Source organism: Mya arenaria, chromosome 4, assembly GCF_026914265.1.
Source record: "Mya arenaria isolate MELC-2E11 chromosome 4, ASM2691426v1".
Taxonomy (NCBI): Eukaryota; Metazoa; Mollusca; class Bivalvia; order Myida; family Myidae; genus Mya; species Mya arenaria.
Genome location: NC_069125.1, coordinates 45,305,534 through 45,319,205, shown reverse-complemented (window position 1 = coordinate 45,319,205; position 13,672 = coordinate 45,305,534). Strand labels below are relative to the sequence as shown.

At 33.8% G+C, this 13,672-nt stretch overlaps 1 protein-coding gene across 1 annotated transcript; it reads right to left on the bottom strand.

Annotated features, from left to right (window-relative positions):
* Nucleotides 1-8,035: 8,035 nt before the first annotated feature.
* On the bottom strand, nt 8,036-11,091 carry LOC128229664 (universal stress protein in QAH/OAS sulfhydrylase 3'region-like). The gene is made up of 4 exons (XM_052941441.1): nt 10,849-11,091; nt 10,500-10,580; nt 9,075-9,181; nt 8,036-8,902 (listed from the first exon to the last, which is right to left on the bottom strand). The coding sequence occupies exons 1-4, from the start codon at nt 10,913-10,915 to the stop codon at nt 8,684-8,686; spliced, it is 474 nt and encodes a 157-aa protein (XP_052797401.1). The 5' UTR covers nt 10,916-11,091; the 3' UTR covers nt 8,036-8,683.
* Between the last annotated feature and the right edge of the window lie 2,581 nt (nt 11,092-13,672).

Here is a 13,672-nt window from a genome sequence, read left to right as displayed (position 1 = left end):
GGCATATATCTTCATCAGCAACGCATTTAGCGGATGGTTTTATGTTAAACATACGATCTTATCAAATGTGATGTAATCGGTATCGGAATCATTTCAAACCTCGGCTTATTAATTTGGTAAATGTTCAACATTACGTAAAAAACAGTATACATAAAATATCTTATTTTAGTAAATTATGCAATTATGCAACACTTCCACTTGGTGTTCTGGTTAAAGTCCGCAAACTGACGAAAGTGCTCGAGAGAATCCTACTGTGTTAAGGTTTTCATTTTGTTATGCATGATAAGGGAGAGACACTAAAATAAGCTAGACACTTACAAATCAGATTTAAATCATATCATTAATACTTCGTGCAAGCTAAGAAGATCGAACACTTAAGTCATATTGATATTTATTAATTACACAGGACTTGTGTGCAAAAATGCAAAATAATTAGAGACCATGGAATAAAAAGGAGCCCGAACTTAAATCAAAATATGTATATCTAACGGAATCTTAATATGTATCTAATCATGTATGTTGGGTGTATGTTTTTTTATGATGCTGAGTGTCTTATGTCTTATGACGTTGAGTTTATGCTGTGTTATGGTGTATGTTGTCTTGTGGCTTAAGGTGTCTGATGTCCTAAGACCTTGGGTATCTGTTGTCTTGTGGCGTTGAGAGTCTAATGTATTATGGCGTTGAGTGTCTACTGTCTTATGGCATTGAGTGTCTAATTTGTTATGGCGTTGAGTGTATGTTGTCTTATGGCGTTGTTACTCTAATTTAGTATGGCTTGAGAGAATGTTGTCTTATGGCGTTAAGAGACTAATTTAGTATGGCGTTAAGAGTATAATGTATTATGGTGTTAAGAGTCTAATTTAGTATGGTGTTAAGAGTGTAATGTATTATGGCGTTGAGAGTCTGTTATCTTATGGTGTTAAGAGTCTAATTTAGTATGGCGTTGATAGTCTAATTAAGTATGGCGTCGAGAGTCTGTTGTCTTATGGTGTTAAAAGTCTAATTAAGTATGGCGTTAAGAGTCTAATTTCATATGGAGTTGAGAGACTGTTGTCTTATAGCGTCAAGAGTTTAATTTAGTATAGCGTTAAGAGTCTAATTTAGTATGGCGTTAAGAGTATGTTGTCTTATAGCGTTAAGAGTCTAATTTAGTATAGCGTTAAGAGTGTAATTTAGTATGGCGTTGAGAGTCTGTTCTCTTATAGCGTTAAGAGTCTAATTTAGTATGGCGTTAAGAGTCTTATTTAGTATGGCGTTGAGAGTCTGTTGTCTTATAGATTTGAGTGTCTGTTTTATTAAGACGTTGAGGGTCTGCTGTCTTTTGGCGTTGAGAGTCTAATGTTCTATTGGGACGTTGAGAGTCTGTTATCTTATAGCGTTGAGAGTATAATGTCTTATGACGTTGAGTGTCTGTTATCTTATGGCGTTGAGAGTCTGATGTCTTATTACGTTGAGAATCTATTGTATAATGGCGTTTAGTTGCTGTTGTGTAATGATTTTAATTGCATGCTGGGCTTTGAACTTTTTTTAGATAGATAAATTTCGGCAATGAGTGCATAACATGGACAATTAAAATAACATATACATTAATATAAAAATAATACATGCATGCAAATATGACTGGTCCATGCCCTGCACACCAACTCAATAAAGGGTCACAGAGAACCCTTATTTCCATTGAGGTCCTTTATTTCGGTGGAATGACAAAGAGAGGCATTTTTACTAACATAAAAAAGACGTTCAGGATCTAATGACACACTTCAAGGCAACAAAAATATTATGAATTAAATGTTTTAATACCATGCACATTCCGTGAATCTAAGGACAGTGAGTTGAAATGGTAGACGTTCCTTTAAACGTGACTGAAGGTATTTTATATACAACGTTTACGATCGTTTATTTAGACTATTTTAGTAACAATTTCTTGAGTGATATAACTGTACAACTTGTATGTAGCGACAGGTTTTTTTTCAGTATGAAAGTCGCATTTTAGGCATTTTAAGAAACGATTTGGTGTCTCCGAATTAATTTTTCATTAATACCGGTGGGAAAACACAGTTAAGTCAAAGATTACACGCCATAACAAGATTGTAAGTCCCTATGAACCTTATAGTAAGCAGAAAGGCATATACAATGACCTTTTGTTGCTTCCCCATACTTTACCAATCGCACTTAAAATGCTTTAAATTTCCTTTTTATGGTTATTAACACAAGATCCCTCATGAAAACCCATCTAAAACGGAAATGATAAGATGTTTACCACGTATGAAGGCTTATGTTGATCTCAACAAACGGTCCATAGATATATACTTCAGACAAACCATTAGCCAACATGTTTATTTCTCATATCTAACACTCTGTTGCTTTATAGAATGTTCTTGCACGCTTATTGAAGTCTAATGAAAAATTCTTTTTACAAACCATTAGGTTTTGTCGCTTCTAATGGTGTGTCTAGCCTCTAGTATCAATGTACGTGTTGAAAGACATTTGTTGTTTTGATTAAGATAAGAATATACAGACATTAAAACAATAAACTGGAATACATTTAGGACTCCACTTCTTCCCTATCACGAGGAAGAGACCACACCAATTTTATTTTTTGTTCAACATATTTTGGCCGATCACAAATACAACGAGCTGAAGAAATATATTCAGCAACCAACTTCTTGGTACAGCTTATCACATTGGCATGTTTATGTGCCTTTAAATGCAGGAAGGCGATAAGATTCTTGGGAATTTCGAAATATGCACGTATTATTCTGTCTAGTATGGTTACTTATATAAGAAATGATAACATTAGCTGACAATTAAGTAATTCACTCTTGTCAATAAAAGTCCATCAGTTCCCTTCATGTGTAAGGTTAACTAGGTGTTAACAAGTGTTTTTCGTGAAACTATAAATTAATGTATTCAAAGTTGAGGAAGTGCACACTTTCGTAATTGTTTTGCACTAGCAATGCTTGGGGGGATTTTAGAACAGAGGAATGTGAAAACTCAGTGATAGGAAATTATGTTATCACATATCGAAAGGAACATGTCTAGTACATAATTAGAAAAGGTTAGCAAATTGCTTAACGTTTGAATGAAATTTAATAAAACTTAATTGCAAAAATAAAGTGTCTTTAACCTGCAACGTATCTATGACTTCTTACCGCACTAGACCAACGGCTCCATGACCTCTACCTGTAGTAGATACACAAGTACATGCCTTCTACCTGCAGTAGATCAATGGCTACATGACTTCTACCTACACTAGATAAACGGCTCCCTGACTTCTACATGCAGTAGATCAACGGCTACATGAATTCTACCAGCAGTAGATCAATGGCTACATGACTGCTACCTGCAGTAGATCAATGGCTACATGACTTCTACCTGCAGTAGATCAATGGCTACATGACTACTACCTGCAGTAGATCAATGGCTACATGACTTCTACCTGCAGAATTTCAACAACTACATGACTTCTACCTGCAGAAGATCAACGGCTCCCTGACCTCTACCTGCAGTAGATCAACGGCTCCCTGACCTCTACTTGCAGTAGATCAACAACTACATGACTTCTACCTGCAGTAGATCAACGGCTCCCTGACCTCGACCTGCAGTAGATCAATGACTACATGACTACTACCTGCAGTAGATCAACGGCTCTCTGACCTCTACATGCAGTAGATCAACAACTACATTACTTCTACCTGCAGTAAATCAACAACTACATGACTTCTACCTGCAGTAGAACAACGAACTTATGTTATCCCTTATGACAGGATTCATATTAACTTATTACTTTTGCATTTCTTGAATTTTTTTTATACCGAATGCTACTTGATACGTCTTTGTACAATATTAAAGCGAATATTATAGTTTGACCGATTAAGCAAGACATTTTATGTTCTATCTCTTTGGAACTTACCCAGTGCCATTAAACCGGGTTTATGTTTAAACTTTTTGCAATTGAGTTTGTTTCTGTAGCTTTTCGCATAAATATTGTATCAAATAACAAAATATTGCAAAGGAAAGAAAGTTCACATAGTCAATAAACATACATATTGACCTTTAACAATTGCTAAATCTATATATTTAAATAGCAACATTTCTATTTGAGACTACAGCGACGACGACGATGTAACATAGTACTCAAAGGCGAGAGTATGTTACTGTATTCAGGCACGTGTAAAAGGACGATACAATCGCTATGGTGAAGGACATTGTCCACAGTCACTGCAATATAAATAAAAAAAACTCACAGTCAATAAGACGTGTTCATTTGTCAGACATCATTAGAATCGGTCCTGTTGAAGAGGGCGCTTTGTTCACATGTTTGAATGGTAACCGCAGTCGCTTCGCAACGTATATTGTGTAATAACATACTAACAATCATTAGGTGTTTTAGTGGTCTACATAATATATGTAAACTTCCCACCAACAGCGCCAGCCACTGTTTTATCTACCTTCACCATATTAAATCGTTCGACAAGGCAAGACAATACTCGCCATTAACCTCAGGACAGTTTCAGACTCGTTATTTGTTTTTTTAAAGCGATGTTAAATAAAGAAATCTATAATGAAGAAAATAACAGTCAAAAGCAAACTCCGAATTTTCACGGTCATTTATTGCAATATCAATTGTACGTTTTTCAGCCATCATTGTAATCGGTCCTGTTGTAAATAGATGTTTCAATCAATTTGGAAATGCAAATGTTCTTAGAATATATTAATACTGGAATGTTTGAATCAAATTCAATCAAAGCTTACGAAGTAGTTGTTTAATTCACTTGTAAAAAGTTTATCTTATAAATGTAGAGGCTAAATCTGTCGATACAACAATCCATAAATAAATATATTTTTACTTCGATGTTGACAGATAAAGCGGAATAATACATTAATTACTCAACTTTTTCTGTCATTCATAAGCATACAGTAAAAGGTTGACGATCAATTAATATATATTGTATGATGGATGAAATAATTGCTGTTCATATTGTAAATGTTGCTTTTTTCTGATTTTTATTACCTTCTACACAATACTGTGCCATAACACTGTCTATGGAATACGATTCCTCCGCCTACATAAGCTCAGGGCTAATGGTTGAAACACGTTCTAGGGAAATAAAACTTGTAGTTTTTCTACTTTTAGACCCTTTATTGCCTACAAGAATAAAAGAAAAGAAAACATTATACACTATATCGAAACTCAATACTGTCAGTAAATAACTTTCATCATGCGAAAGTTAAAATTTATTATGATAATCTGGTATCTCTAATTTCGATCGATTCCATATTGGGCGATACACAATCGTAATGCTAGCGTTTGCAATGGATGAAAGTAGACTTATTTTTCATAGCGGTGTTGTGGAAATTAGTGGTACTTATGTTTATATACACCATTTTATGTAAGTTGACCCGAAGGAATACTATTTCCAAAGTTTAATTTTAAAAATATTGATAATGCTTAACCCTTTTGTGAGTATGAACGTATGCACATGTACCTGCTTTTTGCAGTAGGAACAAGCTTTTATCTGGTTATACAGTTTGATTGAAGTTGAAATAAAATTAATAGTTTAAAACTAGTTTAATATTTATGCGAGAAGCTACACAAAACAAGCTCAGTAGCAAAAAGTTATGAACCCGGTTTAATGGCACTGGGTAAACTTTAAAGACATAGAACATAAAAACAAAACATCACAAACAAGAAACATGGAAGAACAACACAAAACTCCACAAACATTAATACTACACACAAACATGTTGTAGTCATAAGTTTAATCCTTTGCTTAATCGTGATATTAAGGCAGTATTAACTATAGCATAGCCTTATAGTAGAGATCTATCTGTGGGCAATGCTGTAACCGTTTTGCTTCACTGTTTCACTAATGCCTGAGAAGATGTCAGCTGTCGTTTACTAGGAAATTACTTCAATACTTAAGAAACTCATAAAATTGTCAAGTAAAACATCGGTTCTTTCTCACGGCGTTTCAACGATAAAATTGGGAAGGACGGGGACCTTAAATGTAATGGGTGTACGAATTAAGCGATTTGAGTGCTGTTTTTTAACCCAAGATCTTCAACAAACTAAATTTCGATATTAATCTTAGGATCCAACTACAATTCGTCACTATTGTTTGAGATAAGCTTATTTGCCAATTGATGAAATGATACGAAAGATAAACGTTTATTTACATACTTTAAGGTTTTGATATGTACAAAACAATTGAATTTGATTTGATTGGGTAACATGCTTATCGAATGCATGTATTTAAAATATCCGCATGTTCAGTAGATGAAACCTTACGGCGTATCTAGTGTAAAAAACTGCACAAGCAGAAAGAGTTCAATTATGACATTCGACAAAGTATCTTCGGTTTACCATTAAGTCTTCATTAAATGTGATATAACTGGGTATCAAGCTAGTTATTGAATAAGAAGTAGTATAATTAACTGCTTGTTCCTATTTAAAAATACGTCTTCATGGTGTATCGAGTGCAAACATCTGGACGAACAGGCAATTTTTTTTAATTAAGACATTCGACAAAGAATACCAGGTAAACAATTGAGTCTTCACAGACTCACCTGATTAATATCAATATGAACTGTTGATTTACGTAAATAAATGTACAGCAGGTTTGAAAAATACTGCCATCTCTTTGATATAAATGGCGAACAGTAGTTGAAGATTGTTAATATATGTGTTTGAATAGTAACCGCCGTGGCATCATAGCTTAAATTGTGCAATAACATACTCAAAATAGTTTGTGTTCTACATTACATTATGTAAACTACCAACTTACCGGGTCAGAAACATTTAAATGTATCGCTTCACCTTATTTTAAATCAATAACGACTGACTTACTAAAATAAACGTATTGGAAAACTTCAGAAATACTGTATTTTCATTGGACCAAATATGATGTTTACAATATAAAGGTTATAGGAAATATATATAAAGAAATTATAAATTCATTATTATATATTTTCATTTTTCGGGAGGTATTCATTATGAACCACAGCAGGTATAATAAAAAGTATCGCAAATCAACATTTAACCTAGTTGGCTGTTAATTCGTTTAGGCTGTTTATATATATATTTACATGGCGGATCTACCTATTTTTCATGACACATGGATCAAGTTAAACGAAGAGTAAAACAGATCTACAAAAGGTTAACATAAAAAGAATCCCCTTAAACAATGTATGTTGGGTTAACTTCCTTGAAATGATGAACGATAACAGGCATTTACTGCGAATTCGGCCAGTTGCCACAAAATTTAACAGTTTAACACTAATATGAGATTTGAACCTTTAAGCCTTATCATTTAACATTTATGCAAACTTAAAATTGTATTATAGCATTAGCCAAAATCGAAGTTGATTGAAGAGAACTCAAGGTAACGGACGCACAAAACAGCCTGAGTTTTTTAAGCAATCGGTGATGATGTTTAATTCTGATGCTTGGTTAGCCCAGACCATGTTGTAATCATTTGATGTTGTCTGTTTATTAATAATATTAAAACTAAATGAGCAATGTTATATCGTAGAAAGAGTTACTGCATTTTGTGTTTTTATTCTTAATTTCAACTACAAGCATACCGAAAATGGACTATTTTGCAATCTTTAAAGGGGAAAAAGCCTGTTCGTAATATATTCTCGATAATATATTAATATTCTAGTTCTCTCCTCTTAAAACATATTCAAACGATACCACAATACAAAGGGGACATATCAGATACCTCAACTTCAAATTGTCAAGTCTCCACCTAACACCTAACAAGTCGTTGGATAAAGTTTATCAGGGACAAGTTATTTTGGCCCCTGAAATGGAAACGGGTACTGGATAATTCCCTGGAGACGGACACGTGAGTGATTCATGTCTTCAGATTATAACCGTTCTCAAATTTAGACCGTCAGATGTGGAGAAGTTTCAATATTACAATGTTTTCAGAAAGTGTGCCTGACTGATTCGAACATAGTTCCTGTTTTGTGTCCTCTACAAAAATTTGAACACCAGACCATGGATATTTTTTATCTCCAGCTTCAATATTCATTCACGAAACTACACAGAAACAATGTTTACATGCATTCGCTTACACAAAGTTTTCGCTCCGTCCGTTTTCACGTCAATGCACATTTCCAAGTAAGCTATGTGCCATCAGGAAAGGTAAATTGGCGTGGAAAGAGACAGAGCAATTCATATACCGATTAAATTATATGATGACTTCAGTATGCTATATGACTTTTGTTATTTACACTAATATCACTTTATTTATTTATATTCCAAATCACTGTGTCATACCTATATGTGTCATTTAACGTACTGAAGTCATTCGTATTCTTATTCACTAGTTTTACGTATTCATCTATATATAGGCATTTCCCGAAGCGTTTATACGAATGCGAGTTGCAGCTGAGTGCATTCTTACAGGATTGTGTACACGTGCTCCATGTGGCTCAATATCGAAGTAATACAAATAACACATTCAAAAACATGTTAAATTACTTTTTGAAAACAACAACTCATTGACAAGCATGAAAAGAGTCGTTCTTTTCAAAAACACACTGTATAATCAATCCTTCTGACTTTTCAACGTTTTCTTTGTTATTCTCAGCTGAAAGTTTAGCAAAATCAAATGTTGTTTGCCGTTTTATTCGTTATATATAAGTACCCGTTTGCAGTTTTGATGGTATGTTAACTCTGTTTGTCATGTTTGAACGGTTTATGTCTGCAGACAAGGACGGGAAATGTGGCATGATGGAGACAATAGTCACTGACGCTTCCGATAAAGGTCCGCCGCATAACGCCCATTCCACGAGCTCCAAGTATCAACAAGGTGGCGCTCTCCTCTCTAGCACACTCTAAAATCGCCTCCCCCGGCTTTCCACACTGTTGTTTCACGTGGCCGTGTAACTGTAAGAAAAGGGGAAGAGTCGCTGAAGTTTTAAGCCGGAAAATTGCTGGACGATCATAACATTCAGATATGTCACTGCAATAATCACCGTATTATATTTAATTGACGACCAAATAAACACAATAACATTTCCAAATACAACAGCTTCATAGAACACCCTTCTCTGAAAACCTCCTTTTGTTGCATTTTGAACGAGTATTTGTCGACGAGTTCGCTGGTCTGTCCTTCAGTATCTTTAATCATTTCAGCAATGATGTTCGGGTCAGTCAACAGAGAAGCTAAAACATCGAAGTATATGAAAATAATTTACATATATGCTGTCAACGTATTATTGCAGTATTATACAACAACCTAAAACCGTCTGGGCTCTCGCGGCATGAATATATACCATAGTCACGCAACGGACCGACATTCGCTTGGTAATTAGCTTACATGAATATTCATAATTCTGCGAAACTGCTATGCTAAGGCAGGCAATAAATGATGTCATTAGACAAATCAATCCCAAGAGTAATAAGCTACTGATAGATGCATTCTCTATACTTCATTACTTACAAACATTAATCATTTCCGATATTGCGTATATCTAGCTTGCTGAGCATTGTAAATATATTGAAATGATGGAGAATGGTTTGCTTCATACTACTAAGCTTTATATGATATAGATTAACTTCGACAAGTTTATACTCATTTTGCATTAAACGGAATATTTCATCGTTATTCATTAACAAAGATAGTCGATTATGGATTGTTGTTTGTTTAATTTAGGATTCTAGCGAACTTTGAATTTAACATTTTTAATTATGTTTTAATATTGAGTCACAAACTGATGATCGCCTATACTATACTAAACAGGTCACTATATTTAAATTTTGTAATTTATTGTGCATTATTATAAATTTATGAATATTTTTCAAGTTCTGTAATTAAAAGCTAATTCCCTATCACTAACATATATGATGTATTATGCTCACTTTCTTATCATAAAATTCATTTACATTGGGAATATATGACTTATAAAATAATTGGTATTAGTCTGTATAGAGTGCGTTAGAAAATTGAACAGAACGTCTATGATAACCATTTTCGGCGTTTCTGGCATTTACGGTTCTCTTGTTAATCCACTCATTTCAAGGCAGCAAGCAGGCTCAATTTACAAACAGACCTGCGATACACACTGAGCGGTGTAAATTGTTCAAAACAGCTCATCAAACAGTGCTCTCTTATGGTATTAGTCATTTAGGATTCTTTTTTATAATAATCAATGTACTTGAATGCATTGTGTGAACATAGTAAATATGTGCTAGATTGTAAAATATGCTAACTGTTACGAGCGTTTTAAGTTGTCGGCGTAGATATCACAAAAATGATGAATTTATAATTTTGCACTCGATTTTGCAGCGATTAAATCAGGGGAAATTTTAGCGTGATAAAACTTCTGATGAATGAGAATGTATATAACTTTACGTTGAGGATTACTTACAGCATCAAATTAATTATTGTGTTATCACAATATTTTAAGCTTGATGATACCGATAACTACCTCGACGTCAACGAGGGTCATAATATTTTTATAATATATGAGCAAGTACTTACAAGCAGAGAGTATGTTACTGTATTCAGGCACGTGCACAAGGACGATGTGGTCACCATGACAATGGAAGTTGTCCACGTAAACTGTAGAAATATCATACATAAACTGTATAGGTCTATTTTAATATGTTGCGTGTATACTTTTGCATTAAATTACCCATTATGTGTTCAAACAAGGATGAATAAATGTTATTACAACTGATAACAAACGACGACAACAAGTTGAAGCATTACTTAGAAAGTTTGCTTCTCAATCATTATTAAAAGCAATGGTGGTACTAGAACAAAGAAAACAAATATTTCTTTTTTAAAACATTTAAAACATTCGTAAAAATGACAAGATTAAACTCACAGTCAAACGCAAACTCCGAATGTTCACTGCCATCTACAGCAATGACAATTGTTTGCTTGTTTGCCATTTCTGGAAGCGTCCCTGTTACAGATGCGGTGCAAAAGTATTTGGCAGATACAACTATTCTTATAAACTGTTTACTGTTTAATGAATTAGTTTATTATGATGTTGCTAATTAAATTAAGTATATTTTCGAAGCGCCCACTAGTAAAGTACCTATTCCAGAGAAAATGGCGTATCCATATTTTGTTCCTGACATATATCAGAGGAAAAATTCACATAGTCCATGTTATGATGTAAATACTTCATCGATAATGAATTCCCATGAAACGTCTAGCATGTTAAGTGTATTCTCTATTGAACGTTTCTCCACATTCAAACACGTACAGAATAGAACTAGCGATCATTTAATGTATCCTTTATGATGATTATTTAACAACTGCTACTCTTATTGAACACCGTGATTCTATTTAGGTTTTACTTATACCAGCAAACTATATCTTCTACACCATTTTGTAGTTCCAATTTTATATACACACATGTTCTACTTGCAACGTCATATTAAGCTCATACAAGCTTACATTCGAAAACATTGGCTATATCATATATGGCTTTGTAATTAACGAGCGGAAAATAAAATAAGATTTTTATTCTCACTATAGACAGCCGTTTGATGCAGAAAGCATATGAAAAGATCTTCCCTATTGACTATATTGCACACATTGACCTACGTTACTGCTTGTATCACATGATGGCGTCTATGAGTTGGTAATTTATAGCGTTTAAATGTGTGGCTTATGGCTGTCTACGCCTAAATTACAACTTTGCGGACACATATATAGCTATAGCGATTAAAAATGTCAAACACTTTTACTCAGGTGAGCGATTTAAGGTCATCATGGCCATCTTGTTTCTGTTTTAAGATCTAACGTTATTTGAGATGAATATCAAAATGAAAAGCATCTGAATGTATAAATATTTTGATTTGATAGTCAATACATTTAAACAAATGTTTGCACTGATCGTATATCATTGCCTTATTATGGAGACCTATGCGAGTGTGTTGTTAACGGTATGATGTAACCTCTTGGTCCCTCTTCTGGTTGTACAACGGAAAAATACTTCAGTGATTTTGGAACCTATAAAAGCATCCAGTTAAAACTCGGCACTTTACGTTTATATATGCTCCAAAAAAGTATCTCAACAAAAATATAGGTTTAGTCTTGATCGTTTTCATCTGATTATGGCTAATTTGATATTTGCAAAGCAAAATTGTAACAAGCTTGATATGTGAATATATCTTATCAGCGGAATCTGGCAAACTCTACTTATTAACCAAGCAAAGGAAATATAATCCCTTTGTAAAACCTGTTGGTTTCAATCAAGACAAGAATATGCCATTTGAGATGAAGAATTCGCCAGCTACATTTTAGCGGCTTGTGAATATGGTGAATTCTGGTATTAATGGTTGTCACACCCACATCGATGTTAACATAATTGACTCCGACACAAGGAATGACCATCTTCAGAAAATTAGCGTCATGCGAGTGTTACTTTTTCAGGTCATGATGTGGAACACATTCAAGTAAATCCTAATGATGCAATGGTCAATGCTCTTTGGTTTTCCTGTGCATCCATGTATAGCTGATGGAATGTTTTGTTACACTTTGTTATTGATATTTATTGGAAATTTGGTATAACTTAACAGCTATTGTAAAACTTCTGAATAATTTGCTACAGAAATGAAGTTCATTTTGAAAAACAAATCACAAAATTGTGAAAGCCATACTCAAGAATACACTATTTTCTAGGCACCAGATTCTGACAAAACGTTTATTGTGGATACCAGTGGCATTGGTGTACGGGATGTGTTGATACAAAAGGACACTAATTAGGTTAAACATTTAGTTTGTAAATCTGCTAAAAAGATTAACTAACATCAGATAAATACTCTGAAATAGAAGAGCTTCTTGCTCTTGTGTTTGCTACTTACCATTGTGACTCTCGATTAACAATATGATTTGACTCCTTCGCATTCACCCATTCATCGTTGTTTTCAGTGATCGCTGTAACCATTCTTTCTAATACAAATTAAGAAATGAAAATCAAGGGCTGCTGAGGTGGATTGTTACTGCAGAAATACATTATGTTTCATAACACTTTTTTGTGGAGGGGTGAATTGTTATATGTAATTTAAGTTCAGTAGTTTATGGTTAGATAATTCGCTCAAGATTCATCAAAATAATGTTTTCCCATTTTGATATTTTTAACATATATTTGACGAGACTTCTTTACAATGTTTAAAAGTTATGGAATTAAAATCATATATGTATAGAATTTGTGGAATTTTGTAGAATATACTGGAACATTTTTGTTTTGTATACAAAGGCGAACTTCTCTGGTCGTTGGGGAAAAACAAAGTTTCTTTAAAGGTGGGCAAGTCTTTATACTAATAATATTTGTAAAAGCATGGTTTTAATTAAATTAATCTTTGAGGATTACATTTCTACGTTTTGTAAGAATTCTTTTTAAAATGTTGTTGGATATAATTTAAGCACATACAGTGTGTTCAATATTACAAGTGGGTACAGTTCTGTTGGGATTCAAAAACACAAGGATCAATGAACATATTTTATGAATGTTTGGATAATATTTCAGGTATTTATTGTTACACAACTTAAATAAAGTAACTGCTGTCTGCACTTCTTTATGATACACAGTCGGTGTTGATTCTAGTGATACCAATTCACGAACACACACACAATTTTAATGATGACATTCGAAAAGGTATCTGCTGTATAATCATTCAGTATTCAGCTCTGCA